We start from the raw sequence: 22,624 nt of genomic DNA, 5'->3' as shown, positions 1-22,624 counted from the left end.
AGGTGGGGGCCGGGTGACCGCGTGAAGATGATGCACGCGTCATAAACTCATCATCCAACTGGATCAACTGCAGCACATACTGAGGTAACTACACTGCGACCAAAATGGTCGCATATGCTTATGTGCATATGTGCTTATAGCATCCAAGTTGGCTTCATTTTGCGTGCAAGCACGTTGTGTCTCTCCCGTTGAGTGTCCGTTCACGTGCTCTCTGTTTCTCAATGAATTGGGTGCGACGCCAAGCAACCTCAGTGTCACATTGTATCCTTTCATGTTTCTGAACTTGAGCAGAGTTTTACCATTAGAGGTCTTTCTTCACTGAGGACGCGGGACCCGTACGGTTCCGGGTTTATATTTTAAATGGGTAGTCGGGTCCGGGTCGGTCCTAGTTCATTACTTCGGGTCCCAAGTCTGATTAATATTGTGTGTAAAACCCGAGTCGATCGGAGAACGGCCGCTAGCGCAAAGCTCGAGTGCTGTTTCAGCGTGCCTCCGGTTTCTTTGGCGATAACAGCTCTTGTCACGACCACGCGCCGCTTCATTTTTTCTTTATCCCATTTTTTTATAATCTTACAATTAATAGACCATATCTTTACTAAAATCTAAACAGTTTGCACAGAGATTGTAGCAAAAAGCAGTGCTAATACTGAATGAGCAAAGCTCTAGCTGACTCAGGATATAAAAAACGCAAAGCTGTAATGTAAAGCCTGTCATCGGGACAGCAAGTAGACTTTTAAATCTGAAATAATGAGTGGATTAAGCTTTTTTAATCGGCAAAAGAGAAATAGAAAGCAGAAGCAGTAAAAGTGCCTAACTAATAGAAATTAACATTATAGCATCAGTCACATTTATAATCTATAGACCTGCACTGTCTATTAATATACTGTACATAGTATTGTATTATATTGAGTTTGATAAAAGGAGTCATCAAATTGCTTCATATATCAGTGCAAAAACAATAAGTGTTTTTTTGGTGCTTTGACAAACAGTGTCAGCTTTGTTTATGGCAAAGAAAGTTTGGGGTGGTTAGATTAATGAACTATAATGTGAAATTAATAATAATGTTTAATAAATCAAAGTATTGTGTTGTGTCACACATTATTAGTTCTTTGTCACATGTATAGTAGACCATTTTTTGTCAATGGATATAATGATTGCCCTTTTCATGAGCTACCACCACAAGTAAATTTCAGATCTGTGGGAAACACTGGTGTCTAAAAGTGGAAGATCCTTTTTCTACTTAGCCCCTAAGCTCTGGAATGATTTACCAACCAATGTCCGAGAATCAGACACAGTCGATCATTTTAAATCTAGACTTAAAACTTTTCTCTTCAACAAAGCATTTGCATAATTTGTCTAGTAAAGGTACTTAACTCGCAATAGTTATTTGTACGGAACAAAGCACTCACGGTCATAACACAGACCAACCAAATAAATAAATAAAAACCTTATCTGCATAAACACTTCAAAATGAATTGCATTAAATAGTTTGCCACCGTTTGCCACTGAACCTGCATTAACGACGACAGTGGGGCTCTGGCCTTAGTCAAACGGGTTGGCACGTATGATCGGGTTGCGATTTTGGAACCTTCGTGCTTCTTGTGTGAATAGGATGCCATACAGACCCGTTTGCCACTGAACCTGCATTAACGACGACAGTGGGGCTTCCGGCCTTAGTCAAACGGGTTGGCACGTATGGTTGGGTTGCTATTTTGGCGTTTTCGTGTGTCTTGTGAATAGTATGCCATACAAACCCGTTTGCCTCTGAAACTGCATTAAAGACGACAGTGGGGCCTCCAGCCTTAGTCAAACGGGTTGGCACGTATGGTTGGGTTGTGATTTTGGCGCTTTCTTTGTCTTGCGAATAGTATGCCATACAAACCCGTTTGCCACTGAACCTGCATTAACGACGACAGTGGGGCTTCCAGCCTTAGTCAAACGGGTTGGCACGTATGGTCGGGTTGCGATTTTGGTGCTTTCGTGTGTCTTGTGAATAGTATGCCATACAGACCCGTTTGCCACTGAACCTGCATTAACGACGACAGTGGGGCCTCCAGCCTTAGTCAAACGGGTTGGCATGTATGGTGGGGTTGCGATTTTGGCGCTTTCATGTGTCTTGTGAATAGTATGCCATACAGACCCGTTTGCCACTGAACCTGCATTAACGACGATAGTGGGGCGTCCAGCCTTAGTCAAACGGGTTGACACGTATGGTCAGGTTGCGATGTTGCCGTTTTCTCGTGATCTTGTAAATAGTATGCAATATAGACCCGTTTGCCACTGAACCTGCATTAATGACGACAGTGGGGTTACAGGCCTTAGTCAAACGGGTCGACAGGTTTCATTTTCTCTCAAAGATCGGAAAGTGACCCTTAGTTACCATATATACCGTTGCAGTGGGCCCCCAATTTGCAAAATCCTCAACTGTGGATAACATAATTATGCCGCAATAGTTAGTCTGTCTGAAACTAAGCTGATTAAACCACATCACTGTGTGACACTTGCATTACATGTGAATGGCCCCTACGCTAAAATTATTTTGTTTTTCTCTCCCTGTCTCATCCTCGACCCCGAGGACAATGGGACAAACAGACCCAGTTCCGGTAGATGTGAAAGTCGGCACACCTCTGATCTACTGGTCGTCCTTCAACGTGATGCCCAGCTGATGCCTGACCAATGATCACTGGCAGAACCCGCTTAATCTCCGCTTAATCTCCTTATCCGTTTATATGTGTGTATATACATATATTTATCTCCCAAGGGTTTTTCCCTCCTAGGACTTTTATTATTTCCTCGGCTAAACAGCCCGGGGTTTTTTTCTCCTAGGGGTTTTTTATTCCGGGGAGGCAGCCTTCTTGGGCTTAACTTAGCTGTTGTACTGGCTGCTTAATTTGCACGACCCCGCCATCGTTTACTAAAGCTGTTTGTGAACAAGGCACAGGTGCATACACACGGGAGCGATCGGCTTGCAGCAAGAACGAGTTGTACAACAACGCTTAGATGCCCGCAGATGCGCCTGCCTATTAATCGGCCTAATTTTGCATCAAAATCGTCCAAACCGAATTTTAAAAATATGCCAAAAAAACGGCCAAATAATCGGCCCGGCCGATAAATCGGTCGACCTCTAGTCATTACTGGGTCATGTTGTTTGTTGTGTGTGAGAGCAAACACAATTGCGTTATTGAACCACCGAACATTGCTGTAATAATTAATTGCAGTGATTTACCTGGACAAGATCCACAAAAAAGAAAAGCTATATATTAGTTATTAGGGAATAGTTCAATAAATAAATAACATCTGGAAAAAGAGGAAACACTGCAGACACCACTACAAAAAGGCCATCCCTTCAAATAGTCAACTATATAAGGCTATGGGGGGCTATTTTAGACACACCCACTGTCTAAGCTTGCTCTCTAGCTTAGCACACACACTCAGAGCATGCTCTCTGGCACCCACCACTTTTATCTGCCGAACACTACGCCAGCATGTTTACTAACAGAAATCAATATACCATTACATAAAAAGCCTAATTAATAAAGAAAGCACTGCAGGCAAAACACACACACACACACACACACCCCAACTCATACAAACTCAAACAAAACTAGATTTACATTCAAAAACTAAACCTGCTTTTACTTCCATATCACAAACTCTTTGCAGCATTTCTAATTTTACTGCGGTCTACTGACAAATCAATAACCCAAGCGAGAAGAGCTGCACATGTGTCCTCTGTATGTCAGTAGTCAATTTGAACTCTAATCGAATCAACCATATAAAACTCATGACAGTCCAATTGCTTTCTGCGACTCAATAAAAAGAGATTTTAATTAGGTAACAGCAGCAAACACACACACCCACACACACGTGGCTGTCCACACTTCCCCAAAGCACTAGCTACCAAATTTAAACTGTTTTGCCTCTAAAAGCCTTTATTTAGAAATTGTTCATATCCCTTCATTCTACGCTTTTGTAATAAACTCTTCAATTATTGTTTACGTCTGTTCTTACACACAAACTATTCAAAATTCTTATTACATTTTTGGCTTGCAATGTAACAAAATGTTTAAATGACCAATAACTATGCAGTGTTTCCGCTATATACATTCAACCGTGGCGGGCCGCCACGCCTAAAACATCCCCGCCACGCCTGCGGTTGTGGATAGAAGGGATACAGCAAACGAAATCTCGCTGGATGAGCACTGTTTTATCCTAATCCTTCACCCAAACCCAACTCTAAACACAAAATTTCACAGGATTGTAGGATGTATTTGTCTCTCATTTAGCCAGAGCGGCTGTTTTCATCCTAAAAATCCTAACTCCAAATCTAATCCTAAACTTTTCGGCATTTTCTGTATCCCTTCTAGACAAAACCCATGGCGGCAGCTTGCAAAATAAATAAAGCTACCGAAATGTCCGCCCTGCCAGACTGGCTGTTTTAAAGAAATAAATTCCTTTCTGGATTCGCGTTGTTCACTCATTTATAATAAATAAATCTCCTAAAATATCATCATTTCCCCCATGGGTTTAGTTTCATGCACAAATAGATTTAAATCAACAGATGATGATTAGGCTACGTCTCTGTTTTGAGAAATATAATAAAATAAATAAACCTACACGAAATATGTTATAATTTTAAATAAGCACAAGGTTTTCTCCTTATTGTGAGTTTACACAAATAAAAAAACAATTTTCAGTTTCGAATGTTATTTTACTTTTATCTGTATGGCAATAAATTAAGGGTAATTTAAGTTGCAAAGTCATCACGCGTATGCTTTTCACATGCGCATATACACGGACGCAGCGCAGGGCTGCGAGAAAAGACATTATTAAACTTTCGATTTAACAGATTACAAGTTTTTTGGACATTCATTTGGAATCACTGTACTCATATTATCAACTTATCAGGCAATTAGTTATTCAGAATATAGACTATAAGCGCAGCGCACTGCTGACCGCTCAGCTGTCAGTCAATCTTCTGTGCCTCAGATCGACCCTCACAAAGTTTCACATTAAATGATAAGATGTTTGTTCAAAAACAAAAGGCTAAACACTGAATACTACTTATATGGGACTGCAAGACATTAATAGTCAAATCTGTTTGGAAGGAAACTTACATTATTCCCGTGGAAGAGACGGGACGTTGGTAATAAAAACTTGAGGCAGACGGTGAGACGGTTTCATATATGTTTTCAGACAGCAGGATCAGGGTACCCGCGGGTGAACCGCATAATATTTGATGTAACGGGTGTAATAATATGAACGTGTCATTTGCGTTGTAGATGCAGGTCGGGACTCAATAAGCAAGAGTAGGCTAAACTGCAGGTCTAACATCCAAGACCAAAATTCGACTAGATTCCGATAGGTAGCAGTTTTTAAATGGCTTATTTGTGTTTAAGCTCTGTCTGAAGAACGTTAAAGGTTTATATTTAGCTGCGCGATTTGCGGTGTGACCGGGTCGGGCTCTTTATGTCAGGCCGGGTGTGGAATGCTGGAAAAAATTGCTGCTAATGTCGGATAACTGGTCAGGTTTTCTGTCAAATCGCAGCGGTGCGGATTATCAAACAGGACTGTGCGTGACTTTGCAACAGCTCTGTAACGTTAAACATGAGCAAGAACTTGCACACTACATTAAAACTACAATGAAAGATCCGTATGAAGCTATAAAACCATGGGCGGAAATCCCGGGGAGGTCGGGGGGGACAGGACCCCCCCATCTGAGGGTCCCCCCCCTAAAATATCATTAGAATATGTGTATTGAAAATAATTTAATGATTTATAATACTTAAAATAGTTGTGTAAGAAGTGAAACAATACAAATGCAAACGGAGCAACAACAAAAAAACTTTAAAAACATTTTGATTCCCCCTCCCTTGCCTCACAGTGGTTTGGTCCACTGCCCGCGCCCCTTTTACCTCACCGGTCACCACCGACACACATTCCGGTGGTAGAGAAGTGTACGGAGCCTACGCGTTAATCAGCTATATACAATACAACGTTTCCCATCACTTATCAGTTTATCCTCATATGTTTTAAAACTGGACTATGTTGACATATAAACATGAACATATTTCGTTTTCTGAGAACAGAAGCAGATAAACGATCAAGAAAACATTTTTATGCATTCATGCAGAGGTGAGGCAGAGCTGAAAGTAACAAATTACATTTACTCACCTTGCTGTAACTGAGTTTTTTGTGTACTTTTACTTTGAGTAGTTTTTAAAATCTGTACTTTACTTTTACTTAAGTATGTTTAAAGTATTGTAGGCTACTTCGCTACATGTTAAATCATATCCGTTACTGAGTAAAAATAAATATAAAAGTAAGGTGATAAAGACGCGCCACAGATGATTGATTGATGGGCGGGGGAACGCGCAAAAAGAACCATGGAGAGGGACGAGACAGGCGCGGGCTAATGCAGACCCTCAATTCAATTCTTACGAAAGAAACCCCTGGCCATTGACCCAAAGTGATTGTTTCATTCAATTAGGGTTCATGCTCTTGAGTACGGAGTTTGAGAATTGCCGACCGGGTTTTAACCGCTAATTTGCACGATGCGTTTTTAATACATGCGCATTATCTTCCGAGGTCTAGCAGCTTCGCGTCAAGTCAAACAATTTAAGAACGTCCTCGAGAATGCGCAGATCATTAGACATTGCAGAGAGAGAGAGAGAGAGAGAGAGAGAAAGAGAGCGCGCGAGAGAGAGAGATTGAAAGACATCAGGTACACAGGTCTGGGAGCTAATAAACGTGTAAAGGATGTATAGTGTATAGCCATGGCACTCATTATATGCTCATTTATGTATATAGTTTAATAACATAATGTATGTTACCAGCAATACATCAATTACAACCTTCATATAATGATTGTATTTACTAGCTGCTGACCTCATATTATGTTTGCTTCAAAAGTGCATAACTCACCTGTAAAACTCATTAAATAATTCCATAAATGTTTCTTAGTTATAAAAAAGCTTTTTATTTTATTAACATTTGTTATTGCACTTTAATTGTAGAGATGTTTACAATTAAAAACATAGTTTGAGATGTATATCCTTCCTTTGTGAACTATACTAGAAACCTCTCCCCGCTGTAAAAAAGTAACTTTACTCTTAAAATTAAAATGACTTACTTTTTACTTGAGTAGATTTTTAGACCAGTAACTTTACTTTTACTTAAGTAAAATATTATTGAAGTAACTTTACTCTTACTTAAGTAGAAAATGTTATTACTCTTTTCACCTCTGCATTCATATGTATTAAAATTAAATTTGCGTCCATTCATAGAGAAAGATAAACGTTTTCTATCTGTACCCATTTCCTTGCAAGTACAATTTTGCCTGTATTATTGGTGTCCCCTTCAAAAATTGTTCTTGAAAAATGTTATGTTTATTGTCCCCCCCAACATTTAGATGAGATTTTCGCCCCTGTATAAAACTTACATATTTTTTAAGAAAATACAGTTTAGATTAAACATAGAAAAGCAATATGCTATAAATATAAGGAAAAGTTAATGACAGCATGAAAATGATAAAAAAATACATATTAGTTTACTGTAGCCTATATTCTACTTTAAAAAAAAAATTTACATTTATAATCATCTCGGGCGCCCCCTGCCGCCACAGCTGGAAAAAATCCTAGAGGAAACACTGCTATGTGTAAGGCAATTCAATATAATAAATCAGTTTTTAAGTATTTGCACTGGAAAAAGTGTCTGCAAAAGGTGATTTTGTTTAAATTAGAAACAGATTAAAGCTAATTATAACAAAGCCAAATATATTTATTATGTTTAATGCAAAAAGTACTAATGTAAAAAGTAATTCACAGCATGTCTTTTAGAACATAAACACTAGGCAGAATTAGATTTTCATGTATATTAAAATGACAGTCCAAAGTAATAAACAGCAATATGTACTTCGACCAATATGAGTTTTTTATGACCGATGCTGATACCGATAGTAAGCAAGCAGTGTGGCCGATTGGCTGATATGAGGCAGATGTAACACAAATGTAATTATAATTAAATAAACATTTAAATACCTTAATACCTAACATTTAATATTTAAATACCTTTTATAAACTTAAATATCTAAGACATAGGTACTGTGAACATGACGCCTAACGGTACTGTCTGAATACGATTTTGCTGCACACCAAAGTGTTGTGTGTAACACAAGGCAACTTCCCATTAAAATGTGAATAATGATTGGTCATTTTATTGTCTGTCAGATTTTTGCTTTACATCACAAACAACAAATTTAAGTTAAAGAAAGATTTATTGGTCAATTACATTTTTTTATTCTAAAAATTATTTTAGGGGAGTGCCCCAGATGTTAGAATGGCTTAAAGACATGCTAACATACAGCCTACATAAATTATTGCTTCTGATTCACCACTGTATTCAACGCTCAAAACACCTGCCAAAACTGAGTGCAGGTAAACTGCTGTGATCACGGCTTTTGATAATAAATGTTGATAATAATCGTGGAATGTGTAAACTTAATTTTGTTTAGTTTTTCAATAAATTGTGCAGCCCTACTGTAAAGGTTTGTTTAATGATCAGTTTGTATAAGATTTCCATGAATAATTATTTATAGTGTTACAAGCATGATATAAACAACACCAAAAATACATGCTTACAAAATCTATAGCTTAACGGCACTAAGTCTGAATGGATATATGCATCAAATGTTAAATGTATAAAATCTTTAAAACCTGTGTCTTACAGTGCCAAGGAAGGTCACACTAAATACTGAAATTTGCTTGAAGAAGTGATTTTGAAAAAAAGTAATTTTTTGCTAGTTTTTGTAACTATGTATTAAAACTGATTAAATATCATCCAACAAAATAGGGGCTGTTTACACTTGGTATTAAGATGTGTTTTCATCGATCGGATCACAAGTGGACAAGGGAGACACATTACTTTTACACCTTGTATTTAAATACGTCTCTTTTGTCCACTGTCGACCGCTTCTGTCCTGAATACTGTGAGGGGGTGGTCTGTCGAGACGGACAAGTCTCTCTGTCATTTAAGTTATGATGAGTTTATATGGACATGTCACGAACTAATATTATGTCGGAGTCCACTGCTTGTCTTTTAAGTAAACATGCTGCACAGAGTTTTGTACATGTATATGTTAGAGCTTTCTCTGATATTTCAGCGCAATTGATGAAATAGGATCACGCAACTTTCACACGCTTACAAAATGAAACTGCGGAGATCAGCCGCTTTAGTTTTATCAATGAAAGGCTAAAAATAGCGCTGTACACCATGTGTTCGTGGCAGAAGTCAGAAAAGATGTAAAACATTGTTCAGTACCTCAGATTAGATTAATGGGCGGAGAGAAGGCGGTCGCGTGGCTGTTCGAACACATTCAATCACATGTGCGTTTACAATACAAAAGCAATCCGACCGAAAGGGGTTTCGACTACCTCTGAATGCGGTTGAAAGTGGTCGAAATTGCTCGAACTCAAAACGTTTTGATCACCGTTTGGCCAAGTGTAAACAGCCTCATAGATTGTTACAGTAAAGAAGCTGGATCAGACTGACTTTTTTGTTTATTTACACAGAATTGTAATGCTGCTTAAACATGTGACATAAAAATGTCCTACGTGCCCCCCCCAAAGAAAATTTATGACAAAAAACTGTTCTAAAACTCAACTTTTAATTAAACAAAACAAATTAAATGACAGAAAGTTGTGCTGTAGGTTAGTAGCCTTAGGTTTAATTGCACAGAATTCATGATAAATTAATTTATTTTATAAAATGTCATAAAATTGGGGCCCCCCTGGCACCATCTCGCGGCCCCCAGTTTGAGAACCACTGATATAAATGACAAAAAATTAAGTTTAAGGGGGCGTGCACACCAAAGCTTTTACACCCGCGGATGGCGCATATTTTCAATTGTTTCCAATGGAATCTCAGCGTTTTTCAAATATGCCAGCAGCTAGTGATTTTCTTCCGAGCTGAAAACCGATGCTCCGCGTTTTTTTCCTCGCTCGGCGCTGAGTGTCGAGAGTTGAAAGAGATTCAACAGCAGTTTGGAATTCCCCCTGTGTGTGTGTGCGCAGGTTTAAGGGCACTCAATAGTGCACATACGGAGACCAGGCTTGTGCACAATTCAGAATTGAATTGAGAATGACTCCTAGGGGCTGTTTACACTTGGTATTAAGATGTGTTTTCATCGATCGGATCAAAAGTGGCAAGAGAGACACAATACGTTTACACCTGGTATTTAAATCCGTCTCTTTTGTCCACTTTCGACCGCTTCTGTGCTGAATACTATGAGGGGGTGGTCTGTGAGACGGTGGGCAAGTCTCTCTGCTGTCATTCAAACCCGAGCGGGAGTAATTATGAGTTTATATGGACGCAAACTAATATTATGTCGGAGTGCACTGCATGTTTAGTAGCAAGTAAACATGCTGCACAGTGTTTTGTACATGAGTATGTAAGAGCTTTCTTTGAATTTTCAGCGCAATTGATGAAATAGGATTGCGCAACTTTCATACGCTTTCAAAACGAAACTACGGAGATCAGCCGCTTAGTTTTATCAATGAAAGGCTAAAAATAGCGCTGTTCACCAAATGTTCACGCCAGAAGTCAAAAAAGACGTAAAACATTGTGTTTAATATCTCAGATTAGATAAATGGGCGGATAGAAGGCGGTCGCGTGTGGCTGTTCGAACGCATTCAACCACATGTGCGTTCCGCAACTCCAAAGCGATCCGATCGAAGGTGGTTTCGACCACCTCTGGATGTGGTTGAAAGTGGTCGAAAGTGGACGAGCTCAAAACGTTTTGAACACCGTTTACACCTGGCATTAACGTCGTCCACTTGTGATCCGATCGACGAAAACACATGTTAATGCCAAGTGTAAACAGCCTCTTAAATTCCAATTCAATTCTTGAATTTGAATTGATGTCAAAAACAGGATCTAGAATTAAAAATCGAATTTGAATTAAAGGTAGCAGAATTGCAATTCAATAGAAATTCTAAGAAATTAATATACATATTAAACAGTAAGTAAAGTGTTAAAAATGAAGCTTTCAGTATATGTCAGATATGATTGCATTACATATTCTAAAAATTATATTAGTTTGAATTACTTGTACAGATTACATTAACAGGAAATGTTTTCCCCCAGCAATTAATGTTAAAAACTCTAGTCACATAACAAATAAAGTTTTTTTTATTGTAATTTTGTGGAACATGATGGAACATGACTTCATTTCACAGAATGCTTTACTTTAACCAAGTATTTAAAATGGTTGCCAAACAATTTTCCAAAGTAACTTTCCTAACACTGAATGTATGTGAGATTCTTTATGTTTTGTTTATGGAATTTCTTTGAATTGCAATGAATTTAATTCCACTTCCTGTCATTCCAATTCCAATTCAAATTCAACTTCCTGTAGGGCGGAGTCAATTCAAATTCCAATTCATGAATTGAATGGAGGCCAATTCTGAAATTCTGAATTGTGCACAAGCATGACGGAGACGCGTTCCAAAAACAAGAGTACATAAAAACTTTCTGTTCTTGACAGGGGACATATAAACAAAATAATTTTCACAGTATTATTTTTCTAATAAAAACATTTGTTTATGTCTTAAGTGCATGTATAGATTACAGTCAAAAACCAGTGTGTGCTTATTTGGTCTTAAAGAGACAGTAACCTTAATTAACATACTTAAAGGGATACTTCACCGATTTAGCATTCAGCTTTGTATCTGTAGAAACCCGGCAGTATTACTGAATGACCATGTTTCCCTCCATCATTTCCCCCTGAGAGGAGAGATATCTGCATTTTGGTTCTGCAAAAAAGTCCTCCGATGATGCAAAAATCGTCATATTACATCATCGGAGGACATTTTTGCAGAACCAAAATGCAGATATCTCTCCTCTCAGGGGGAAATGAGGGAGGGAAACATGGTCATTCAGTAATACTGCCGGGTTTCTACAGATACAAAGCTGAATGCTAAATCGGTGAAGTATCCCTTTAAGTCTGTCATTAATGTTAATCAAGCAACCTAAGACAAAGACAAAATCACTTTTGTAGCTCTAAAATAATCATATTTAATTCATACAATAAAGACAGTGTTATCATTCACTATTCAGGAAAAAAAATGGCTGGTAAAAAGTCACTGTGGCAGGTGGTCAAAAAAGTTAACTTCAGGCCCTGCAAACATACCTTACAAAAAACAATGCACAAAAGGCCGTCAAGTGCATCTCGGAGAATAGTGCAGACGCACTTCACACCGCGAGCGGGGCCACACGGCCGAAATGAGAAAGACGTGGTCCGGACCTTCACTGTCAGGAGCATAACTAGCCAGTTGATAAATTATCTCGGAGAATAGCGCAGACGCGCTTCACACCGCGAGCGTGCACGCGCGCCACACAACCGAAATGAGCTAAAGACGTGGTCCGTCATGTCTAGAGGATAGCCAGTTGATAAAACGCGTGTCAGTGAGAACTGTAAGTGGACTTATGTTTTGGGTTTATTTAAGCCTGTTATTTTATTCATCTATAGTTCTGTAAATTTAAAGTAAGTTAGCTGGTGATTTTGTTGTTTGAACAACCTGCTAGATAGGTTACACGTGGCTGTTGATTAGAAATAATTGTTAAACGCTCTTGCTCACTTTATTTATGTGCATTATTTACATGCTACAGTAGTTACACTCCATTAAGATAATGTAATTAATAGTGGGAAATAATCCGTTTTTAAAATTTTTGCACCATTTATCATCGTTCGCCTGACGTTCTACAACATCTACTTTAGTTTATGTTTCTTAACCCTTTAGTTTCACTTCATCACACAGCTATTCCCATTAGAGGTATTTAAAAACCATTTAATTAATTGATAATCTAGTATGTGTTCATTTTCTGTCATAGTTTCTTCAAAATTAAGTTTTATTTGAGTGTTTTAAATAAAAATATTTTATTTTCATCATGACGCATATACCCCACCCCTTTGATTGCCCCGCCCACTCGCCCAACCCTACCACCTTAACTAAGAAATTTTCTGCGGGAAACCCTGTAATGTGAACGTCCCTTTACTGTACAACATGAGAGCGTGACACATCATCATTATCACATCCTTCAAAACTCATCTGCACTGGTCACCTACTTAAACGCCTCTGATTGCCTTTACATTCATGCATTCAACAGACACAACTGTGATTAGTTGTAAGGCTCAATGAATGCATATGAAGAAATCATTCACGTAATATGAACAAAATCTAAATTGTATGCGGAAATTTAAATGTTTTGCTCATTTTCACATTTCATTTTAATTGCAACAGTCGTAATGAATTTTGTTTATTTCAAAACTATGCATGTCTTTGGGTTCAAGTCTAAATCAAGTCTCGAGTCAGCTGTACATGAGTCCAAGTCACTTTTTTGTGACTCGAGTCCAAGTCTCAGAGAGTTAATATCTCTGCTGTAAATAAATGACCACACAACAGCAAACAGCCTACAACTGTAAATTAATCATGTTACTTGGCACACTAATTGTTGATATATTTGTATATCAAGAAAAGCGTCTAGACATGGACCACCATGCTATTTAAAACTACACCAAGCTATTCAACCAGTACTACCACACAGTCGACACAAAAAGATTGCTCAGTCCTATATCAGTCTGATCAGCTGTTTGTAATATCCCCTTTTAGTTACACTATTTACATTCTCTGACCAGAAATATGGAATCTCCTATCGAAATACTGTTTATCTATTAGATGACAGCATCTTACCTCTGTGTAGTCAAAGTCTGAGAGCGGAGCTATACTCCTTATATACTCTGCTCTAGGATGATTAGACGGGTTGCCGATTGACACAGGGGGTGTTAAGGTGGTCATAGCAGACACTATCGTCTGAAATTTAATCAAATGTAAAACACAGATGATAAGTAAAAAAAGTGAATAATTGAAAGACAGGCAAGCAATACTCCTGCAAAAAAAGTTTTTGGAGAATGTAATTGGCTGTTGACTTACCACAATGGCATCCTTCACATTTTTCCGGATATCCAGGATTTTCTGCTGCTTTTCTCTGGACAAAGCAAAAGGTACAAATATAATGTCATGAAAAAAGACTTTATGATTTGTTCATTTTTTATTTCTTAACACAATTCCACCATCTATGGCCACACTCATGATGAGAACAGGTAATCTATACACAACAAATCTCCAGATTCAATTTTAGTACAGTGTTTTTTGTTAAAAATGCCATTACGCATCACAAATCTAAATCATTCATGCATGTTTTAAAGAAATAAACACATTCAGCCATGCAAGCTGTTGTGTGACTCCTGTCAGCATTACAAGTTTGAATTTTTAGAGAATTATTGATTTACCATTGAAGTGAACTATATTGATCATGCCTTGTTTTTTTTTTTTGGCCGATTTGAAAGTCTTTTGAGTTGTTTGTTATAGTTTATAGTATTGGTTTTTTATTTTATTCACAATTTTCAATTTGTTGTCTTGGGGGGGTCCCAGACAGGGCTTTTTCTAGCTTGAAGAATCGGTATCGGGCATTGTTATTGGTCGATCATGATGACAAGAAATCAGTACTGGGTATCGGAGCAACCCTATTAAATATAAGTGAAAATAAAAAGGACTAAGCTAGGCTTAACCCTTTTTTATATAAACAAAAATGGCGTTTAGCGTTCCTTGCACATTTATTGCAGCTATTGTTCCTTGATGTTTTGCATTTACCAATAAATAAATATGAAATAAAATTAATTAGATACAATAATACGTTTCTACATATATGCTACATTATAATAACAGCCCAACAATACAGCTTATTTGAGGATAAATGAACGTGGTAATTTACACCGCATTGTGCTATTAAGCCACCCAAAATCCCTAACACCATTATTAACCAAGGTCCTCACAGATTTAACATACCCACCCACATGTACATACCCACCCAAGGTTTTGGCCATTTCTCTGCTTGTTTCTGTCTGTGTGCTCATTCCAGTGCAACAGTAACGTCATTGATCGCCCGGGCCATGCCAGTCGCAAAATTAAACACCTTTACTAAAATCATTGAGAGAACGACTGGCAACAACTGGCTTTTAAATTCAAAGACTAGACTCATTAGACACCACAAATTTAATGATTTAATCTTATGACAAACAAAAACAGAGAGCAACTGGAAAGATTATGCATGATCAGTTGATATGACCAAATTACATTTATAATCGGTCCAAACATCGTTATGTGTGTCCCCAGCTTATAAATCAGTGTAAAAGATTAAGAGCTATTTAGAAAATATGTTTTAAAGTTATAATTAGAAAGTATTCTGATGAGTGTAAAAGTAATGTTGAAATGGCCCAGGTTTTCTGTACCAAGCCGGTACTAAAAAATAAAAAGTCATCTGTACCAGGTTTTTTAAGTACCGGAACCACTGCGGAACCAGATTCACCTGGAACTGATGCTCCATTTGACAGGTTGTTAGTTGGAAACTTTTCATAGACGCAACAAGACGTGAGTAGCAATAAGCAACAATGCAGGATCACTGAAGTCCACAAAATAATAAAAAAATGTGCAAAGTCGCGTTACTCGCATAGAGAAATACTTCAGGTTTAAAGGGGATCACCGTGAGGACCAGCAAAGTGTCGGGATGAAAGGAGAAAACACATTAAAAGGTGTCTGCTGGATGTATTAGAGTTCAAGCAGGTAAGCTTCCTTTTTAATTACGTTTGCATTATGAGTGTTGTTGCATTTTAATGTTGGATTAAAATAAACGCCCGTTTGTAAACTTAATAGTAAGTACTAACGGTGCCAATGTAGTAATGATTGTCCTTTTTAGGGATCGACCGATTATCGATCTGGGCCCGGTTCCCCAAAACGTTCTTATCGCTAAGTAGTTCTTAAACTATTCCTTAACCTCTCTCTTAACTCTATGACACGATTCCCAAAACGTTCATACGATAAGTATATCTTCTGTAAGTCACACTTTCGTAAGGTTGGTCTGGACCATTCGTAAGCTCTCTCTTAGCATTGTTTGAGCACAAAACGCTATTGCTGCCACTGTGCAGCAGTCTTTAGAAATCAGCGCAGCCCAGTACAAGTCAAACTATGGTATGTTGACAATGATTTTATGTTAAGGACATTTTAAGACTTATAATAAAATATGTTTGCAATGGATACAGGACTATTTATGCAGTTGACTTTATTTGGTATCAGAACTAATAAATCGCCCAAGGCGCCGGTGTTGTGTCAAAGTTTGTTCCCCATCAAAGTCTGTTCCCTCTATGTTTATAGCGTTTTCATCACGTTACATTTATAATTTATTAAGAAAGATTAAAGATTTCAATTGGTCATACTAAAAAGCAATAATATCATGTATTCTATCATACAATTCATTTAATATTTTATACATCAAACAGTTTTATATAAGGGTATGTCTTTTAACATATTATTACATTATACTGTTTGTTTTAAAAAGTTATGTTTATGTACATAATAAATATATATTATACATATATTATGATTCATACTGTATAATTGACTTACCATTAGAGCAATAAAGATACATTACATAAATGCACACATACACATCTCAGTAGCCATTAAAACTTTCAATGTATATTGGGGCTGCACGATTCATGCTAAAAAGTGAGTCATGATCTTTCTCCATGGGAAAACATTTATTATGCACTTAACTTAAAAAAAAATGTGCTACCGGACTTTCAGTTATAATAACATGTCTTAAAAGTCTATTTTCCTTATTTTAGACCCCTTAAAATTTAGAGTAATTTAAAATTTGTTGGCTGTTAAATAGCACCTGTGCTTTTTGTACTATCAAACTGGCCTACTTTAAAACTTTAAAAACACTAAACCTTTAAAAGACTAAACAATCAACATTTTAAGGCATCAGAGAGAAACGCAGACATGTTACAATGATCCTCTCATGCTAAAAACCCTTTCTAATGGGGAACTTGTGGCGGTGACACAGAGGCCGTTTCTCAATCTGAAGGCTGCAGCCTCTGGAGGTCGCATTTCTAAACATTCTCATTTCTGAGGCACTATAAATGACTGATTGTGCTGACAGTGACGTCTTGTGAGTTTGGTGTTGGGACAGATCTGTTGTTTCAACGTTCATTCAAACGAATCCATTCAAAGGAGTCAGTTCGCGAATCGGACGCGCTGTGTTCTAATCCAGGCTGAGCAGCACAACTGTAAACAAAATGTTACTGTAACAACACGAAAAACATTTCCTCGGTGGATATGATTTGGTCTTCCGACCTTTCGCCATCGAGTCAGTTTTGTTTTGAGTAATAAATGCAGGGAGACAGTTTAAAGACAGAAAGCATGTGCGGCGCGCGTGGCTCTGCTATCTCTGTTACGCAAACAAAGATCATCATCACTCATTAATCACATGAAATCAGCCTAATCTTTGCACGGACAGTGCACCGTGAGACATAAGCCAGTCGCACTGTTGTATTGGCTGCTTAATTCGCGCGATCCCGCCATCGTTTACTAAAGCTGTTTGTGAACAAGGCACGGCTGCACACACACGGGAGCGATCTGCTTGCAGCAAGAGGCAGTGTCACGAGTTCTACCACAGCGCTTAGGTGCCCGCAGATGCGCCTGCATATTAATCGTCCTAATTTTGTAGCTAAATCGGCCAAAGCCGATTTTAAATATGCCAAAAATATGCCCGGCCGATAAATCGGTCGACCTCTACTGCGCATCATAAAGACTGTCTAATTTCAGAATATTAACAATTAACGTTATAAAGTTGACTGCTATTTTTAGTTAATCATAAATTGTTGTAGTATGTTTATGATTTGCGAATGTAATGCTCTGTTAACTCGAATGAACCAGGCTTGATGACGTATGCAGTCTGCGTATGTGACCTCCGGAGGCTGCAGCCTTCCGATTTAGAAACATCTGGAGGCAAGTAATTTCCTTGCCTTCTTTCGGAACCAAGGCTGTTGCATTGTCACCTTCTCTGTCACCACCAGGATTTTCCACAATGACGCTTGTTTATCCTCCAAATCCACCAAGTAAACGACTGTGTTTAGCTCTGCCACCTAGTTAAACGTCATACGAGTGACAGCGGAACGCCGCAAATGAGATGAGAGAAACGATCAGGTCTGATTAGTGAATGAATAGGGTTTGGTTTTACCCTGTATGACTGTGTGTTAAGTTTGACTGATATTATAGCATCTTGGATTGTAATGTAAATACGTGAATGCAGCATCTAAATACAGGGAAATACTGTATATGCAAGTGAATCGCCGACATTTAAAATGAAAATCGCATTTATGTATGAATCGAGATTGTGATTCTTTTTCGATTAATCGTGCAGCCCTAATTACATCTGTGAAGGATGTAACAAGTTGTTCCCTGGTCCTGTATAACATTATAAATAACTGTAACATCATTATAAAGCTTGAAAGAGCAAGGATGTTTTTTATTTATTTTACTTTGATAATTTTTGTCTAAAAGAAAATGGTCCTATGTATCTCGGATAGATTGAGGGTGAGTAAATCATGCTCTTGCATCTTGGATTGTAATGTAAATACGTGAACACGTGAATGCAGCATCTGATTACAGGTAAATACTGTATAAGTGAATCGTCGTCATTTAAAATGAAGATCGCATTTATGTATGAATCGAGATGTGATTCTTTTTCGATTAATCGTCCAGCCCTAGTGTAAGAATAAACGCATAATGTGATAAAAACGCTATTAAAAAAACTACACTAAAGGAAAACATAGGGGAAACAGACTTCAAAACAACACCGGCTACGTATCCGTTTAGTCCATGCCAATTTTTTTATTCGGCAACACTTAAACCCTTTTGACATTTTGCCTGACGTGGCTAAATAAAATTAAAAATTTGCCTCCCAAGACAACTCATTATGGAGCTGCTGGATCTTCTCAGACCATATTCTGTATCTAACTCTCTTTCTTTCTTTCTTTCTCTCTCTCTCTCTCTCTCTCTCTCTCTCTCTCTCTCTCTCTCTCTCTCGCTCTCTCTCTCTCTCTCTGTTCATTGTAGATTGCTTTTTATTGAAAGCATTAACCAATGGCATTAAACAGAAGTAACTGCAGCTGCTTGCCAATCAATTCTGATTGTAAAGTACCTTACCATTAGTATAAAAGTGTATTACATCATTTTTAAAAGTCGTTAAACCCATGTCATGAAGTGCCACAACGGGATAAGGAGGGTGGATGATTAGTGAGGGATAACCGGTTCGTCTACCTGTATTACTGACAATTTGATTATTTAATTAATAGTCTATATTTTACAGATAACTTAAACTATGTTAAAATAAATGTTACTGGAATAATTTGAGTAATGTTTCATTTGTATAGAATGTGTTGTCTTAACGCCGTAATGCACCTTCGCACCTTCACAAATAATTCAGAACCTTCACTTGGGACAGCGCCATTGTTATGTCGAACTTAGAGGCAGCATGTTAAGAAGCTTCCTAAGGGACACTTCGAGGAACACACTTAGGAACATAAACAACTTTGGTAAGATATATCTTTTTCAGTCTTCTTAGCGTGCTAAGAGTGAGCGTTATTAGGGAACTGGGCCCTGGCCGATTTTCGATGTCAATATGAAGCATTTTGCCGATCATCGACATTTTAAAAGCCGATTTGCCAATAAAGTAATGTAATGTAATTTTGAAATGCGCTATTTTGGCACTGATACAGCCAAGGATTTAGTGAGAGACGTCAGAACACAGCCCACCGCTCATCTGATTTGTTGAGAGTCATGTATATATGTATATGTATATAACGTTTATGGGTACTTCTTGCTCTTTTTGTTATTATTTATATGATTGTTATATTTCTTAGATTCAGAATTAAAAATGTTTCTAAGCATTGAAAGTTTTTGTCAGAACCTGTGTCTTAATTTTGACATTAATTTAAATTTTTACACCAGACATATCAGTTCAAAATATCGGTTATCGTCTACTCGATCTGTAACAATCGGTATCGACATCAGCCCTGATAAACACATATCTCGGATGGCTTGAGGGTGAGTAAATCATGCTGTCATTTTCATTATACGCCAGAGTATTGCTTTAACATTTTGTTTATAGCTACTAAAGTAGGGGTGCACCAAAATTTTGGTGCATTATCGGTTTCGGGCCGAAATAAAAAATCCAGCCGAAAAAGTAAACCGAAAATGAATGTCAACCGCGCCCCTCCCATCCGTGCGCTAGCGCTTGGGTTTCACTCACTGTGATCAGTCGTCTCCCACCCCTCCCCTTCGTGCTCAAGCAGGTTTCACTCACGGTAGAGCTGTTTGCACGCATCTGCAAAGATTAACCATGTCTTGATGTGTAAACTTTAGAGAGAGTCGCGCTAATGTGTCTCATACCATAATCCATTACAGTTTTTTTTCGATTGCTAAACGACAGTGGGCACAACTAGAGTCACATGTGCAAAACTCTAACTACAGTCTGCACAGCAGCAGTTCATGTGGACCAAACTCTAGTTCGTTTTTCATTGCTTGAACACAGTTTGTAAAACTCTACACACTTATCCCATGACTTTAAACACAACCTGCACAACACTGTGGATTTACAGCACTTTGTTCAAATGCTAACACACTGCTGTCAAAACTGTGAACCACACATTCAAAACAGAATTCATTTCAGCCTTGTGCCTTTCAAACACTGCTGATTGAAATTTCATATAAATATAAATTCCAATTTCATATATATATTTCATATTAGGGATCGACCGATATGGATTTTTTTGTGCCGATGCTGATACCGATTTTTTTCCATCAGCTTTAGCCGATGACCGATACAGGCTGCCGATTTTCTTTAGCCGATATTTGGAGCCGATACTGCTTTTTCTCATTCAGTTTATATCATAAAAATTACACAATGATAAAACCAAATGTTACAGCTCTTAATTTAAAAAAGGAACATTTATTGAACTATATTTAACAAATAGTAAAAACAGGTGAGGTAGAACAAGTAAGAAAATTCAGTGCTGCTTAAAATACATAAATAAAATAATAATTACACCATTGCACACAGTAGCAGCAACCAAGCAACATATATAAGGGGAACACTTTATCCACGAAAGTAACCAACTATTTACAACCTATTTAATGCTTAGGTCTAAGTTTTAGTGCACTTAACTTAATCTCTTGTAGAGCAAATGTCTTTAATAAGAAGACAAGGAAAATGTAAACAGCAATACTGATCAAAAAACAACTTAAAAAGAATTCTGATTAACATGCCTATTGCCCCACTTCTGTACCTCACACACCCTCTTGCCCTATAATAAATGCGAGGGATAGTTAGTTTGCCTCAGCTCGCTTAAAACGCATAAAACTGAACAAATACATGAGGATTTGTGTACGGACTTCGGTCAGATAGTAGAGCGCGTGCACGTGGGAGAGGTGCAGTGAGACATGGATGAGAGAGTGCATGTATCTTTGCGCTCCCAGTGAACAGAAATGTTGACAAAACTTACAAAAAAACACTTCTCCGGTCACATAAAAGTCATGTGGGAACTGTTTGGAACAAAGTGCTTTGAGTCGAATTTGTTATTTTTTTGCGCTGAAGAAAATTCCGCGAAACTCCGTGTTAACAAACGTATGCAACCATGAACTGCGCTCTCCACAATGACGATAAACTATCAGCAATGGATATTAATTTTTAGCCTTTTACTACTACATATATTTATGGAGATGAAAATTAAAAACCCAGCATGTCCAGCTATGATCAGCTGTTCGGCTGATGACCTGCGTTCGCTTGCAGCATTATGAGCACGCGTCGCGTCCAAACGTCAGACTGGTGGTCGCTGAATAAAACTCCTATAAATACCACGAAATCACGGAACAACGTCAGCATTATTTAATCCTATGACCAATGTTCGTAACAGCTGCCGTATGCATACGGTTAGCCTAAAGGCTATTTGAAGCTCCCTAAATACAATGGCAAGCAGTTTTATAGGCATTCGCGTTTTCCATTATGACCACCAAACTTTCTTAGCTATGATTGCACGCACATATAGAGCAACGTGCTTACACTTATATGTATATGTATATGTATATAAGTATATGGCAATATTTCAGTCAAACGGTTAAAAGATGCTTTGAAGTTTAAAACTTACCAGAGCAGGCTTGGAGCGCTCTGCTCTGCTAGTGGGGGGAGGGGCAATGCACGGGCTGCAGGCAGCCTCCAGGAACACATAGCTGCCTGTGGGCGCCTGTCTGTAATTAATGCTGGGGAAAAGCTATCGGCGAACGCAAGCCGCGAATCGGCCGATGCCGATACACCTAAAACCTGCTAAAATCGGCCCGATGTTATCGGCCGGCCGATATATCGGTCGATCACTATTTCATATATATAAAATATTACCTTTCATGTACTTTTAGTTTCTATCTTTTTTTCTCATTACTGTAATTCCGTAAAGTACTGAAGCAAACTGCTAATTTTCATTTACCTTAAAGAATTATGATGTTCTAAAAAAATGAATAAATCATGTGATAAATCAATAAATAAATAATTCTTTGAAGAAAACATTACTTTGTGTGAAACAGAACTGTGATTTTTTTTATCCGTCACACACCCCTAGTAAAGTTAGTACACAGTGATAGCCATAAATGCAATTGTACTAATAATTGGCATAATA

At 37.9% G+C, this 22,624-nt stretch overlaps 1 protein-coding gene across 1 annotated transcript in view; it reads right to left on the bottom strand.

Annotated features, from left to right (window-relative positions):
• gnal (guanine nucleotide binding protein (G protein), alpha activating activity polypeptide, olfactory type) overlaps positions 1 to 22,624 on the bottom strand; it is a 179,630-nt gene that overhangs the window by 154,911 nt on the left and 2,095 nt on the right. Inside the window, exons 3-4 of the mRNA XM_055181632.2 lie at positions 13,989 to 14,043; positions 13,749 to 13,868 (exon numbers count right to left, since the gene is read on the bottom strand). Coding sequence (XP_055037607.2) covers positions 13,749 to 13,868; positions 13,989 to 14,043 — 175 coding nt within the window. The remainder of the gene's footprint in view (positions 1 to 13,748; positions 13,869 to 13,988; positions 14,044 to 22,624) is intronic.

Source organism: Misgurnus anguillicaudatus, chromosome 25, assembly GCF_027580225.2.
Source record: "Misgurnus anguillicaudatus chromosome 25, ASM2758022v2, whole genome shotgun sequence".
In the NCBI taxonomy this organism is placed as follows: domain Eukaryota; kingdom Metazoa; phylum Chordata; class Actinopteri; order Cypriniformes; family Cobitidae; genus Misgurnus; species Misgurnus anguillicaudatus.
The sequence above is the reverse complement of the archived record's forward strand: the minus strand, read 5'-3'. Positions and strand labels throughout refer to the sequence as shown.